Source organism: Manduca sexta, chromosome 23 (genome assembly GCF_014839805.1).
Source record: "Manduca sexta isolate Smith_Timp_Sample1 chromosome 23, JHU_Msex_v1.0, whole genome shotgun sequence".
Lineage (NCBI taxonomy): Eukaryota > Metazoa > Arthropoda > Insecta > Lepidoptera > Sphingidae > Manduca > Manduca sexta.
The window spans coordinates 7,261,891-7,278,237 of NC_051137.1; the positions used below are offsets into that span (position 1 = coordinate 7,261,891).

Consider the following 16,347-nt stretch of genomic DNA (forward strand, 5'->3'; position numbering starts at 1 on the left):
GCCATGATAAGGAATTAAAGGCCAAGTCGAGTGTATCATAGGCTAAATAAATAAATTGCATATGTATACGCCTGGCATAATATATTAACATGTCTTAGTCTACATATATTAGTAACTATCACAGACTTTTGGCCCCACGACACTTGGACATGACACATGCAATAAAATATAAATATAAAGGTACTAGTTACGTTTTCCAGAACAAAAAAAAATATATACGTATATATCAGAAACCACTCAAAAAAATATTTTCTTCACCCCGGCCCGAGGTTCGATCGCCTGACGTGAGGATGCTTGGGTCCAAATAAAGTTAAACAATTTTTTTGTAATTTTTAGAAGTTATTTGTATAGAAGCATTTTTTCTTTCATTACCACCATAGGACTTTGATCATCTTACACCTACTCGTTAACACCATTCTTATGAGCCCAAACACGCTATATCTGGTTGAAGTAGCTAAGGAATTAAGTACCCCACAAACCACTTGATACTGTATCATAAGTTCCTGGTTGCCATATCTACTAAATATCATTGAATTACAGTACATCAACTTTTAAGTTAAACGGACGGGTGATAGTAAGAAATGAGTTGATTGTCTACCTTAAAACGCTTGAAAGGATATTCTTAAATTACACTTACTAACAATCACTATTACGTCAGCTTTCAAACAAAAAAAACGCATTAAAATGGGTTCAGTAGTTCGTAAGCTGCGATACCACAGACATAGGTACACAGATACATACGTAAAACTTACATATTACCTCTTATTTTTGATATTAAACCTCCGATACAATTTGTAATACAAATTTTAAATTGAACAGATGGAAAAGGTTAATTTCGGAGAATGAGTATTACACGTCAAGACGCTCCCAATCATATGATCCTGTTAATCGTCGTAAATGATTTTCCAATAGGTCAATCGACGGTATGCTCAAAGAAAATATAGCTTTATTAACTTCTGTCTTCAAGTTATAAGTGTTCATTGTTCTAAATATCAGTGGTTATACAAGATAATTCAATAATATTTTGTTAATTATACAAGGAAAATATTTTCCAATTTATTTAGTTAAAAATTATTTTTTGAATTTTAAACTTTATATCTGAGTAATTAAGATTTAAAATTAACGCACCTATTATGTCTTTAATTTTATCAAAACAGGTAATATTTCTAATAAATAATTTGGTACTTGTTTCATACTAGCTAACTTTAAGGAAATAGCATTATGCCTTACGAGCTTTATTTTTATATACATGTCTGAAGATGCCCTTTCGGGCGACCTACGCCTCAGTACGCTCCGTGACCACGAAAGCTGCAGAGTCTTCGAAATGTTGAGACAAAATTATAATACAAAAATCTGTGAAAAAGATATTAAAAATAACAATATTGGCGCCATAGCATCTGTTGTGTAGTGTAGTGTACCCATTATCGCTACTAATATTTCTTTATGTACAAGTATTTGTTAATTCGTAATATTTTTAACGTATGCACGTGTTTCGATTAGACATTTTTTTTATTGTCCATGTAGTAGGTAGGTACATATTATTCTTCAATACTTTTATGTGTGATCATACCGAAAACATAAAGTGTTGTATTGATTACAGCCCTTAGCAGAGGTATAAAACTGAATGAAAACACTCGCGGTAGAGAGAAATTTAAAAAACAATAGGTATTATAGTGTAATTATTAAAAAGTTATCGATGTTGTGGATACTATATTATATGATACTCAATGCTCATTCCGCTTCAATGTGCAAAATACATAATACATATATATTTTGAAGTTACTTTTATTGTCTTATAATGACTTCATTATCTTTTTTGCCAAATTATATACTTATTGTAAAACCGTCAACTTATAAAATATTATAATATAGTATTTTTTCTAAACGAACATTGTTTACTAAAACTAACAAAAATCACCTAAGTATATAAAAATATTCTACCAATTTGACAAATTGCATAATATTTATTGTAAGCAAATTTTTTAATTTGCATTATTCAGGATTCCTAACGGTGTACATAAACAAAAAGTCTTACAACACGACACCTTCCATCAATTATGTCGTTATTACACTGATTATAACATAGTCACGGACGCACCGACGGGATTGTCTCAATAAACGTTATTTTCCTTCTATTGTTCAACTAACGCTGGAAAAAAACAAACATAACTTGTTAACATAGATCATTAGTTCATTGAAATTTACGTTCTTCACAAGATACAAAATTTTATACCCAGTATATTGAATGATAGAATTAATGCACATTTTAGCAGTTTAACCTTTGTTAACAATTAGTGTAATTTCCCACGGTATAAACAAATCCTAGAGAATTAAACGCAACATATTATATTATAAAAGATCTCTATCAAAAAAAATCTCGACTCACACTTTTTTTAATTAACCAGTCTTATTTAAGGCAATATCTAATGGTGAGGGTTCGCCACTTTCTTAAAATATAAAGAGACCCAAACTATTTACCAATCTGAAATCAATCTCAGAATTTCATAGCCTACGTTGGTCTTGAACATTAAATAACTATTTCTAAAATAAATGTACATAACGAAATAGTGCTTACGAAATATTATTACGATTTTTATGCCTGTTTTTTTTTTTGTTTGTCTTGTTTAATAACTTCATTCTATATAATTATTTAAAAGCACAAAAGAACTACGACAAACAAATAAACCGAAGAAAGATGGGACAGAATCTTTGTAAAAACTATTCGATACGAAAATTTATTTTGAGAAATATTTAATTATAAGAACAAAATAAATAACCTAAGAACAAAATAAATAACCTATGTTATTTTTTTAGGGATGTATTACCGTCGGTGGATCCAGGGTACCTACAGAAAATGCTTCCAGAAGAGCCTCCCGAGGAACCAGAACATTGGAAAGAGATCATTAAAGATTTCAATGACGCAATAATGCCTGGTGTACGAACTACTTCCTTATCTAAATACTATACAAACATCAGGACAATAACAATGACAATTTAATTTCTTTATGTAGTTTTTATTATTGTCAGATCTCAAAGCGAAACCAATCGCTTCATTGCATCCGTTTTCAATAAACCTTTTATAAAATGATCGCTACAAAAATGTAATTATGGAAATATTGAATTTTTCAGATTACTCATTGGCATTCCCCGCAGTTCCACGCCTTCTACCCAACGGGCAACTCATACGCAAGCATTGTGGGAAACATTCTAAGCGATGGTTTGGCTGTCGTTGGATTTAGTTGGGTAAATTTAACATTAACAACCTTTGTTAAGACTATGTATTTACTTACTCACCACGCCAAAGTACGTAAATCTATTAAAACTGACGCTCATGATTATAATTATCTGCTGGATGTCTAACTTACTTTGTAGGTTGTTACATATGAAAAAAAGTTTAAATTATATTATAATATCTGTTTTTCTTAGATGGCGAGTCCAGCCTGCACGGAATTAGAAGTCATAACTATGAACTGGCTTGGCAAGCTTCTTGGTCTTCCTGAAGAGTTTTTGAACTGCTCTTCGGGACCTGGCGGTGGAGTTATTCAGGTAAACCATTATTACATATTAATATTTTGTTAAGTATAAAACTTCTTTTAATATCATAATCATGGATTAAAATTCTTGTCTTCCAGGGTTCCGCAAGTGAAGCAACATTAGTAGGATTACTTGTCGCTAAAGACAAGACTATACGCATGCATCAAAAAGACAATCCCGACCTTGACGGAGACATGTTCAAACCAAAACTTGTTGCTTACACGTCTGATCAATGCAACTCGTCTGTTGAGAAAGCTGGACTATTAGGTTCTATGAAAATGAGGTTACTGAAAGCCGATTCAGATGGAAGACTCCGCGGTGATACACTTGCAAAAGCCATGGAAGAAGATAGAGCTCAAGGGTTTATACCATGTTATGTTGTTGCTAATCTGGGTACTACAGGAACTTGCGCTTTTGATCCACTAGACGAACTGGGCCCTGTTTGTAGTGAAGCTAATGTGTGGTTACACGTTGACGCCGCATACGCAGGCGCCGCATTTATGTGCCCTGAATACAGACATTTAATGAAAGATATTGAATACGCGGATTCCATCGTTGTTAATGCCCACAAGTGGATGCCAGTCAACTTTGACTGCTCGGCCATGTGGGTTAAGAACGGATATGATATAATGCGTGCATTTGACGTGCAAAGAATATATTTAGACGACATGAAAAATAATATGAAAATTCCAGATTATAGGCACTGGCAAATGCCTCTGGGTCGGCGATTTAGATCACTGAAGTTATGGACAGTAATGAGAATCTACGGCGCTGAAGGACTCAGAAAACATATCAGGACACAAATTTCATTAGCATTGCATTTCGCAAAGCTAGTACGGGCTGATGATCGCTTCTTGGTCGAACCCGAACCATGTATGGGGTTGGTGTGCTTCCGATTGAAGGACGGAGACATGATCACTAAACAACTGTTAGACAACTTAACAAAAAAGAAAAAGGTTTTCATGGTAGCTGGGTCATTTAGAACTCGGTATGTCATACGATTTGTGATTTGTTCTCGGCTAACTACTGAAAACGACGTTAATTACAGTTGGAGCAAAATCAAAGAAGAAGCCGACATTATATACGCTGACAAAGTACACACCAAACCTCAAATACCGGCTATCAATCAAATACTTTCAAGAGAAATATGTGAAAAGTCTAAATAATTTTAAATAAAACGAAATTTCTGCTAGAATAAAATATCTCAAATAATCAACTAATGAAAAAATCTATATATTGCAATAAAATTACTAAATATAAGCACACAGTTTCATTAATGTATTTGGCATACTTGCAAAGCATTACTATTAATTATTATAGTTAATATTGTTTAAGAGTATGATTTATTTTTAAATTGTAGCGATATAAATGATACGGCGTACAATATGGTATTACGTAGTAGCGGCTCTAGTAATTATTTTTTATTGACTAAGGTTTAACGAGTAGCTGCTATAACATAAAAAATATAATCATATGACGATCTCTTCTTTCTCAACCGAAAACTGTATAAACTCCGATTAAGGTGAACTCAATTTTAGTAGTTTTATTGAAATTCAAACTAAATATATATTATCAAAATGTAAGAGGCTTAAGAACCAAGGCGGAGGATTTTTATGTCTCGGTTTTAAAGAACAATTACGATGTTATAATCATAACGGAATCTTGGCTGAATGATGGAGTATTTGATTACGAGCTATTTGATCATCGTTATGATGTATTTCGTCGTGACAGATCATCAACCTGTACATATATAAATAAGAGAGATGGCGGTGGGGTCCTCGTTGGCGTCCTTAAGAAACATAAAGTGTCACGTCGTAACAATTGGGAAACGCCCTGTGAAGATCTTTGGCTCTCTTTGAAAATAGGCAAGGTAACCATTAATATTTGCACCTTGTACATACCACCCCCCGTCAACCATGACTACGTAGACATATTTCTTAAAAATATGACGCAACTCATCGATTATGTCAAATCCAATAAAACTTTAAATGCCGTTGAACCCCTCTTCCTCGTTGTTGGAGATTTTAATATGGGGAAATTGATTGGCGTCAACGTCCAAGTTCACCTCTTTTAGCTCTAGAACCTCTTAAAAGTGGTCTGTCTAATTTGTTCTTGGATACGTTGGCCTATTGTGATCTACAGCAAAACAATACAATATTAAACATTAATAACAGAATACTTGATTTAGTTTTAAGCAAAGGCTCTCCTCACATCACAGTCGAGCGCGCGGATAACTTTTTTGTAACACCTGATTTACATCATCCACCACTTGACATAACTATTGAAAATTCATGCAATACTACAATTAAATCTTCGTCAGATATGTCACTTAATTTCTACAAAACCAATTATGAGGCTGTTAATAATGACCTAAAATTAGTGAACTGGCCTGCAATACTTCACAGTACACATCCTGTTGATCATAATGTCAAATGTTTCTATGACATTCTTAATCCTATAATTAACCAACATACTCCACTCCGTAGACCGCGCAATAATTGCTATCCGGCTTGGTTCTCGAGGCCTTTATTGAAAGCTTTAAGAAATAAGGCTAAATATCATGCACGTTTTAAAAAATATGGCAATATGATGGACAAATTACAATACGATGTTACCAGAAAACGTTGTGATTTATTAATAGTAAGTTGCTACAATGATTTTAAAAGAAAGCAGTCAGTGACTTAAAAACTCGACCCAAATACTTTTGGAACATTTTTAAAGACAATTCTAAGAATAGTGCCTCTTTACCTAACATAATGACTTTGCATGACGAAAAGCAAAGGGAGGACAACGGATTTGTGAGTTATTTTCAAAGCATTTTCAAAGTGTTTATTTAAACGTCAGCAGTTCAAATTTTACTAATCATCGTACATCCCATTATAATAATTTCTTCCATGGTACTCCATACAATATGTGTATAGTTAGAGAAGACGAGGTATTAAAACAACTTCTTCAACTGGATGTGAACAAAGGACCAGGCCCCGATTCGATTCCACCTATCTTTCTTAAAAATTGTGCATGTAACTTAAGTAAGCCTCTAACGATAATTTTCAATCATTCATTGCGATCCGGAGTTTTTCCTGTACAGTGGAAAATAGCACATTTGACTCCCATTCATAAAGGAGGTAATCTGGATAATATTGTCCATTACCGTCCAATATCCATTTTGTCTGCAATTGGGAAAGTCTTAGAAGCAATTGTCAATAAAAAATTACTTGCTCACTTCCGGCCATTATTAGACTCAAATCAACATGGTTTTTTGCCTCGTAGGTCTACTAATACCAACCTGGTTGATTATGTGTCGGATATTTTAGATGAAATGGATAGTGGTGGTGAAGTACACGCGATATACACTGACTTTAGAAAAGCCTTTGATTTAGTTAATCATGACTATCTTTTATGCAAATTAACTGATATGGGCATTCACGGGTCATTACTTAGATGGTGCGAATCATATATACGTAATCGTTCTCAATTGGTTTGTATACGTGGTTTCAAATCTCGGGTATGTACAGTTCCATCAGGAGTTCCTCAGGGCTCTCATCTGGGTCCTTTATTTTTCTTGTGTACATAAATGACATAAAGCATGTAATACGATCGAAATTTAAATTATACGCTGATGATTTAAAAATATATCGCACTATACATACTCAGTCAGACGAACTTATTCTTCAAACCGATTTAAATGATGTACAAAAGTGGAGTTCTGAAAATCATATGTTTCTGAATTTAGATAAATGTTACCATATAAAATTTTCACGAAAAAAACATCCTAGTCAGACAACTTATTACATAAATAATATCCCACTAACTGGAAGTAAAAACTATACGCGACTTGGGGGTTATCCTCGACAGTGCTATGAGCTTTAGATTCCACGTAGATAATATTACAGCCAAATGCTCTCAATTATCTGGTTTTATCAATCGCCAAATGAAAATTTTTAGACAACCGAGCCTAACAATCCTTATTTATAATACAATAGTTCGTGGCATTGTGGAATACTGCAGCAATGTATGGAATCCAGTGTATCAAGTCCATATTAATAGGATTGAACGCATACAGAAACGCTTTTGTACCAACTCGCGTATAGTGACAACAGATGCTCACAATTTCAATCATACGACCAACGTCTTTCGTATTACAAAATGGAATCTTTAGTTACACGTCGAAAAATAGCAGATATAATGTTTTTATATAAACTTATACATTACCATGTAGACCTCCCGAATTCCTAGAACGTATAAAATTTACTGTACCCCGCTCCAACAGTCGTCTATGCAATCGAAAAAGTTTTTATCATCCTGTCGCAAGAACAAACCTGGGCCAGCATTCCCCTATTTACCGAATGATCTCTGCATGTAACAATATTCACGGTGATATAGATGTGTTCCGCCTTGATTCTTTAGCCTCATTTAAAAAAAAAATACGTGTATTATATGCACTTTAGAGTCTAAGCAGTGATACTATCACTAATCACAAATCTAATCAGTATTTTGACTGACTTATTTAAGTAAACGCAAGCCCATTTCGCATGTAGTGTTCACATCTAGAAGGGCACAATGTTATTGCTACGTACCCTATTATCGCATGTACTACTTTATATGTTTTAAAATTAATATTGTACCCAGTTTTGTGAACCAAAAAAAAAAAAAAAAAAAAAAAAAAAAAAAAAAAGAAATGAGTTTAACGTAAAAATATGGTTCTCTGTGATAATTAAAAATATTTCTTTGTTAACACAAGTTTATTGCTTTATTTAATGAAGAATCATCATTGGGACTTAAATAGTTACCATGTAAAGAATTTATAAATAAAATGATTACAAATATAAAATCCAACGCCTAAAAATCTCCATATATTATGAGCAAATCAAACTCTCCAACATGTAAGGACAAAACTCAAATAAAAATCAACGAAAGACATATATTTATAATGAACTAGCTGACCCGGCAGACTTCATACTACCTCATGGATAAATAAAAGACCTAATCTTTTGTATAAAATGATTTTAAAACAAACAAATCGAATCCGTATTTAATAAAAAAAGCATTTATTGAATAAATAATTTAGCCTATCTCCTACATTGTCACTCACTAAAGAACGCAATTCTGACATAGCAATACGACTATTTTCTTGATCTGTCTGTCTCTGGTCATCAGTGCGGTTAGCACGTGAGGTAGCTCTTCGCACATTTGATTGACTACGACGACCTAAGTCAGGTCGTCTTCTCCTCGGCATCGTAAATTGTAATTAATCAAAGTGAGAAAATTTCCCGCTCATTTAGCAGTAAAGTGTCATTATCACAAAAAGAGCACATTACTTGGAATGTCACTATCACAAAGGATCACCAAAGTAAAGAAAGTTCTCGCGCACGTAACCACAAAGATAGATATAATATCGTAATAATACTTTTCCGTGCTCTGAAATGCGACAGGATGGATTGACATATTAGTTGGTTGTCAAATCTAATGTCAAATATTATGATTGCGTTCAGAAATTTAACTTAAGATTCATAATTTAATTTGTGACAAAACTTAAGATTTATCTTTCGATTTCTATATAGTCTTATTAAAAAATAATCGGACAGATTAACAACTGAAGTTAGCTAAAATTGAGTTTCTCGAAGCAGACCACTATTTATGTACTATGTATTTTGAGACTATGCAATTTTGTCGCGTTCGCGATTCACTTTCACTTTTGTTGAGTTTCAGAACGCGATATTAGATCCTCCAACGCGCACGCGAATTTGAACTTTATGCAGCGGTAATAAATTACAAATTGACTCTACGTATTAGTTAGAAAACGTTTGTATGGGAAATAGAAAAATGCTGTTTTGAGGATTTTCCCGGCAATTATTCGAATTTTCTCACCTTTTAAATCTTCCCTAGACCTCCACGAATAATTCAAGACCAAGATAAGATAAATCCGTTCAGCCGTTCTCGAGTTTTAGCGAGACTAACGAACAGCAATTGATTTTTATATATATAGATTATATTTATAAATACTACGTGTTACCCGCGGATTTGCCCGTGTGAGAACCCTTTCCCGGTATAGAAATCAAGACTAGACACACATAAGTATGTTTGGACGTGAGTAGAAGTTGATTCAAATATAAAAACCGTTGAACGAATTTAGATGAACTTTGGCAGACGGAAAAATCATGCCCTGGATTAATATATTATAGGCTAGTTTTATAACGGTAATTTGCTCCCGTAGGAAACATTTGAATCCCATTTTTTATTCGCTTACCCTCGTGTGACCCAGGGGAAAGTATACGAAAGTTAAAGTTTAGGTATTGGTAATACAATAAGCACTACAAATGCGATAAACGAACGCATATATCTTTATTCATCTTGAAATTGTGTAAAGGGGCATATATTGGCCCTATTAGTCCCATGAATCCAGGGAATATCTTTTTAATGTACCTTGAAGTTACTTACAATAATAAAACTTTGTCAAATAATACAACTTTATAATTAATATGAAACATGGTCACTGATATACACATAAACTAAATAGATGTAATATATTATGATATGGTTTACTTGTATGCATGTAAAATGGCATATAAAATAGTAATGTAATAATTTAACGATTTCAAGTAAAATCTAATTATAAAACTTTGTTTTTATTTATTTATTGGTTCCTACGAGCACGCCCCAGCTTCATATGTACGCAATATAATATATATGATAGGTCTCTCATATGCCAGCGTTTGTGTTAGTAACATTATTACTTGTTAGTTATACCTATTTTTTCCATAACCAAATGTATATATATAATATATAGTTAATTTAAAGATCTTTCTAGCAAGTGAAAATGCTAAGCATTAGGAAATCCACATAATATGACTCGGAATGACTTGTGCAGCGAGTTAGCTCACAATGTCTTATAATTCAAAATACTGGGCGCTGTTACCATTTCATAGTTGTCGACATTATCTTCAGACGAGCTGTTTGCTCAACATTATATTCATACAAAATACCAGTTTACAACAGGTAATAAGCAAATATTGCATTAAATATATCATTTTACCTACACACATGCCTTTTATCCCTCAAAGAGGTAGGCAGAGGCCCAACTAGTGCAACCACTCGCCGTGTATATTTCTTCCCATGTCGGGCACAAATTGCAGACTGATCCAAAGCTGAAAAACATCATATCATTTTACCTGAACTGGGATGGTACCCGCAACACTGCAGGTGTATCATTATACATCTACGTGACGCAGACACAAAATAACTTTATTTTAAATGCAGATATAATAATTAAATAAAATTAAAATACAAACGGTGAGAGATACAAAAAAGTATTTTTTGGTGTCAAAATTTATATTATGATTGGTATATATTTCGGATATTCATGAATTAAGAACATTCATGTATGAGTTTGCATTCAAATTCAAAACTTATGCATATTAAAATTGACAACGATCGCGTATTGAAGTTTATAAACCTTCTTGTTTTGAAACTCGTAAACGTTCACGTATTAAAGTTTATTAATGTTCACGTATTAAAATTTATCAACGTTCGCGTATTAAAATTTATCAACGTTCACGTAATAAAATTTATTAACGTTCGCGTATTAAAATTTGTCAACTTTCACCTTTTTAAATATTGCCAACGTTCATGTATTAGATTTTGTCAACGTTCGAATATTAAAACTTGTAAACGTTCGCGTATTAAAGTTCGTTAACGTTCACGTATTCAAAATTGTCAACGTTTATGTATTGAAATTTATCAACGTTCGCGTATTAAAATTTGTCAACTTTCGCGTATTCAAGTTTATCAACGTTCACGTTTTAAACATTGTCAACGTTCATGTAATAGAATTTGTCAACGTTTGCGTATTAAAATTTGTTAACGTTCACGTATTAAATTTTTTGTCAAAGTTCACGTATTAAAATTTATCAACGTTCGCGTATTAAAATTTATCAATGTTCGCGTATTAAAATTTGTCAACGTTCACGTTTTAAATATTATCAACGTTCATGTAATAGAATTTGTCAACGTTCGCGTATTAAAATTTGTCAACGTTCATGTATTAAAATTTATCAACGTTCGCGTATTAAAATTTGTCGACGCTTACGTTTTAAGAATTGTCAACGTTCATGTATTAGAATTTATCAATGTTAATGTATTAAAAATTATAAACGTCCGCGTATTAAAATTTGTCAACTTTCGTTGCTTGCTTCAGTTGTGTGACTATATTCAATGACTGTAATGATTTAGCAATTTTGAGATTTAGTAAGGATAATTAAATGCCATTTTTTATATATTACATACATAATAACATAATACATAACATCACGCATTTATTCCTGAAGGGGTATGCAGAGGCGCAACTAGGGCACCCACTTTTCGCCAAGTATGTTCCGTCCCATGATGTGATAGGGGGCGAGCCTATCGCCATATCGGGCACAAATTCCAGACTCCGGGCTGATACTGAGCAGAAAAACCCAAATATCACTTTGCCCGACCCGGGATTCGAACCCAGGACCTCAGAGCGCTATTGTACCGGACATGCAATACAACTACGCCACCGAGGCAGTTTATATATTACAATGTTTTAATAAGCTCAAAATGAAATAAATAATAACATAATTGGCAATTTGCTCGGCTTTTTTCAAGGTACAGTCACACAGCTGAGCATATAAAAATAATTAGGATGTGTTTACGAGTGACAGCACAAAAAAAATATTTTTAAATAATTATACTTTAATGCCGCAGTTAGTATGTCAATTGAAGGATAAGAAATTAAATTATCTTTTTGAGATTGAATGGATTATTTTTTACTCTGTCAATTGTTTTTACAAATTACTTTACGGTTACTTTGTTGGAAGCAGCTTTATACTATTCTCTTTAAATCTGTTGGTAATTTTAATGACGGTGATGTTTATAAAAATTTACCATATGAACGGTACCTTATAGTTCAGGCATGTTGTGACTATTCGTTCCGCTTTATGGGTGACCACCGATATACTCACACAACTGAAGTCACATATTATTCCCTACTGGTATTTTATTTCAGTATTCGCCGCTACTATGAAAGTTTTGTGTCTAAATTAATAATCCACTTAGCACAATATAATAAGATCTTCACATAAAGTATTTATATACTATAAACGAAATTTGAAAGAAATAAACCAAAACAAGGTCACATACCTGAAATCAAAAACTTGTACCTACACAACGAACCTGACGCAAATACTCTCTAGGGCTTTCTGGATGTAAACTGTTTTTTTTTTAATTTTAACCATTATATTGAAAGGAATCATACGGTGCTGCTTATACACGAAAACCAATTCTACTAGTATATTTATTCTTCGGAAAAACGAGTCACAAAACTGAATGTTCCGGAAATTACAGGTATTAAGATTATTAAGAATTTGAAGGATAAAACCACTAAATGTCATGAGGATTTTAAATATTTTTCTACCATGTGGTCTAAACAAATTCCTGTTAAAATTATCGAATTGTATGTAATTTTATGCCAGTGAAACTTTTTAACGAAATCAACGTAATTGGGTATTTGACAAATTTTCGTAAAGTACTTTAAAATGTTCTAGAGTCACTAAAGATACGCTTGAAAATTATTTTTTTTATATTTAGAGCCATTTTAATAGCCAAAAGACAGTTTTAATAAATACACTTCGTGTTTCCCGCTGAAACGCTAAGTCACGTGACAAATAAAGGGCGTGACGTCATGATGTAATAGTCTTAATGTAAACAATACGTGAGATACCTTTATTATTCAAGATTCTTTAAAAAAATGGCTTCAAAGTCCTATAGAATATGTGCCGTTCCTTTGTGTCAAAATACATGTATCAAAACCCCTTCTAAATTATTTATTCACGTGCCACAACCGCAAAATCTTCGTGTAAAGTGGCTGCAGTTAGCACGACGTGATCCGACCAGTGTATCAGCAAAATCCTCAATTTATTTTTGCGAGGATCATTTTGATGTGAGTAGTAATACTTTAAAATATCTATTAATATTGATAGTTCAGTAAAACTGTACTTAGTTCCTTTAAAGGTACAATTTTGAGGTTAAAGCAAAGTTGTTTATTTATATTGTGTTAAAATGCTTTAATTTCTTGTTTATCGTTGATTTGTCTCTATTGCAGCTGCCCAATGACATGGAAAACTACATGGAATACAGTATTATGGGTTCTGTGTCGGCAATACGAATGAAACCCTGCTGTTTACCTTCTAAATTTGAATGTCAACCTGATCGTTTGAAGAGAACGACCAAAAGTGCACCTCGGCCAGTGGCAGTAAAAAGACAGCGTGCATCATTAATACAAGAAATACTTGTACAGACAGAAACTGTCGATACACCATCCACTAGCAACATAGGGACTGGAGGTATAACATAGACTCTCATAGGAAATATTTATGAGAATCATGAAGTATTTTGCTAAATTAATAATTCATGTTGGTAGAACTTTAATCAACTTCTTAAGATAAGACATGAACAACTGTTTTTGAATGCTTAAGTCATGCCTCTATCGTTAAAAAATTCAGTACTAACCAATATGTATATATGAATAAAAGAATATTACAATTTCATTAAAATATAAACAATTTTCTTTCAGATTCACAAGTAATGGATGAAGAGTCAGATCTCTTTGAAACGAACCAAAATAAATCAACCCAAGTGTGTCCGGAGTCTGAAAGTAAAATAATCCAAGTAAATTTTAAACCAAAATATAGAAGCAAGGGCTTACAGACAACCAGTTTCAGCAAACACAAAGCAACATCTACAGCAATACAGTTTTCATCTGTTGCAATATCTCCAATTCATGTTAAACCTTCAAGAGTTGGTCATACTAAAATAAAAAGAAAATTATTTACCATTAAAGATACATTGGCAAGCTCAGAGGAATCTTCACCATCAAAATCGCAACTTAAAACTGATTCTTCACCATCTATTCAGTCTTCAATTCTTCAAATGACTTCGGACAGTGATGATCAAAATAAAAAAAATGTAGAGTGTGAACTAACAGTAATAAGACAACAAAAACAATGGGAGGAATTTCACCAATCATCTCTTGCAAATACTCTTAGACTAATACAAGATAATCCAAGGTTTTACATTGGCATACTAAAAGAATGTTATTTTTTAGTAGATCTTATAAAAAAACACTACTATTCCTGTTGAAAATATATTGTTATGCCTAAAAAATAAGATTGGACTCAAAATTTGTTGAACTTGCTAATCAGTTTGGTATGTCAGTTTCTTACGCCAGCAGAATCTTTAAGAAGAATGTGCCAATTATTGCAAAAGCTTTACATTGTTTTATTATAAAATCTGATAAAACTGCCATAGAACTGAACTTACCTATTGCTTTTAGGCATAAATACAGAAACATTAATTGCATAATAGACTGTCTGGAAATTGAAATCCAAAAGCCATTAAAATCTGTTGATCAGGCTCTAACATGGTCGGGAATATAAAAAAAGCCAATACAATAAAATACCTTATAAGTAGCACACCTGATGGTGTTATTAACTACATTTCTCCTGGTTATAGTGGCAGGATCAGCGATGTGTGTTTGGTTGAAAGTTGCAACTTTTTGGATCATTTGGAACCTGGTGCGATTATACTAGCTGATAGAGGATTCAAGCATATTGAACAACTGTTATTGCAAAAGGGATGTAGTTTAGTGAGACCTCCAAGTGTATCAGCTAAGTCCAATTTAACCAAAGTTGAAGCTCGAAAAACTAAGGAGATAGCAAGTTTACGGATACACATTGAAAGAGTCATCCGACGTCTAAGGGAGTTTTCAATGTTAAAACCACATTCGGTTGTTAATACAAATTTAATTAAGTATTTGGACGATTGCATTATTATTGCATGTGCCTTAATAAATTTACAAGGCTCCTTAATTAAAAACATTTGATGAATAAAAACAACATTTAGAATAAAATGTTTTATTTTCCTATATTAAGTTATAAAATATATTTTTACAATAGATTGTAAACATTATTCTTCTAAAACTTTACAATTTTAGATAGAATATCATTTACTTTGATCTCATCATACTCTATTGGTATTACATGGACTTTATTATTCTTTTCAAATTCCCAATCAGCCACACAAAATATACCTTTTTTTAAATTACTCACATACATTTGCAAAAGAACTTGGGCTGCAAACTTTTCTGTTATTGTGTTGTTACATATATAAGATATAAAACTTTTTTGGCTTGTTGGACATTTAATTTCAATAACTGTGTCACCCTTTAAAATACCATCTGGTGATGCAGCTACCATTGGGAATTTTTGGCTGATAATTAAACCACATTCTGCAATCTTGCCATATTTTTTTTCCAACTCCTTTCTTACTACTTCTTCTAATGATTTTCCTCTTTTCATGGCTGGAGTATCTGGTACTTTAGCTCCCATTATTAAGGCAACCAAGGACCCATCAGTTGTTTTGCATCGTGAAACATCAAATGCTTTTGATGCTGTTATTCTAGCATACCTGAAAATAATACAATATTTTTAAAATGTTAAACTAGTGACTGCCTGGTGGCCACATATACATTTATATCTTCACTAGGATGCCCTGTAGAATGGGTGCCCAACACTTATGACTGTGAACTCAAACATCAAAGACTAGTAAAGCTACAAGACTAATTTAGATTTTGACATTGCATCTCACATGGGAACTTATAATTCCAATATATATTACTCTAAGACAGCATTTTCCAACCTTTTTTAGCTGTGGACCACTAAATGAGCAAAGATGATCACCACAGACCTCCTTAAATGTCATTAAAATGCCTCTTTTTAAGCACAACCTGAAACT

General features: G+C 32.8%; 2 protein-coding genes across 2 annotated transcripts; both read left to right on the forward strand.

The window, feature by feature from the left end:
- Positions 1–2,861: 2,861 nt before the first annotated feature.
- On the forward strand, positions 2,862–4,749 carry LOC119190321 (aromatic-L-amino-acid decarboxylase-like). Its single transcript, XM_037442026.1, has 4 exons — positions 2,862–2,935; positions 3,130–3,243; positions 3,427–3,546; positions 3,633–4,749. The coding sequence occupies exons 1-4, from the start codon at positions 2,927–2,929 to the stop codon at positions 4,698–4,700; spliced, it is 1,311 nt and encodes a 436-aa protein (XP_037297923.1). The 5' UTR covers positions 2,862–2,926; the 3' UTR covers positions 4,701–4,749.
- Positions 4,750–13,213: 8,464 nt separating this feature from the next.
- Positions 13,214–14,975, forward strand: LOC115455879. The gene is made up of 3 exons (XM_037441675.1): positions 13,214–13,495; positions 13,658–13,898; positions 14,129–14,975. Exons 1-3 carry the CDS (start codon positions 13,304–13,306, stop codon positions 14,692–14,694), a joined length of 999 nt encoding a protein of 332 aa, XP_037297572.1. The 5' UTR covers positions 13,214–13,303; the 3' UTR covers positions 14,695–14,975.
- The last annotated feature ends 1,372 nt before the right edge of the window (positions 14,976–16,347 follow it).

Coding starts and splice junctions, on each gene's coding strand:
- LOC119190321 (XM_037442026.1), top strand. Junction 3,244..3,426: donor CTGTCGTTGGATTTAGTTGG/GTAAATTTAACA, acceptor TGTTTTTCTTAG/ATGGCGAGTCCAGCCTGCAC. Junction 3,547..3,632: donor CTGGCGGTGGAGTTATTCAG/GTAAACCATTAT, acceptor CTTGTCTTCCAG/GGTTCCGCAAGTGAAGCAAC.
- LOC115455879 (XM_037441675.1), top strand. CDS start 13,304: ATGGCTTCAAAGTCCTATAGAATATGTGCCGTTCCTTTGTGTCAAAAT. Junction 13,496..13,657: donor TTTGCGAGGATCATTTTGAT/GTGAGTAGTAAT, acceptor TCTCTATTGCAG/CTGCCCAATGACATGGAAAA. Junction 13,899..14,128: donor TAGCAACATAGGGACTGGAG/GTATAACATAGA, acceptor ATTTTCTTTCAG/ATTCACAAGTAATGGATGAA.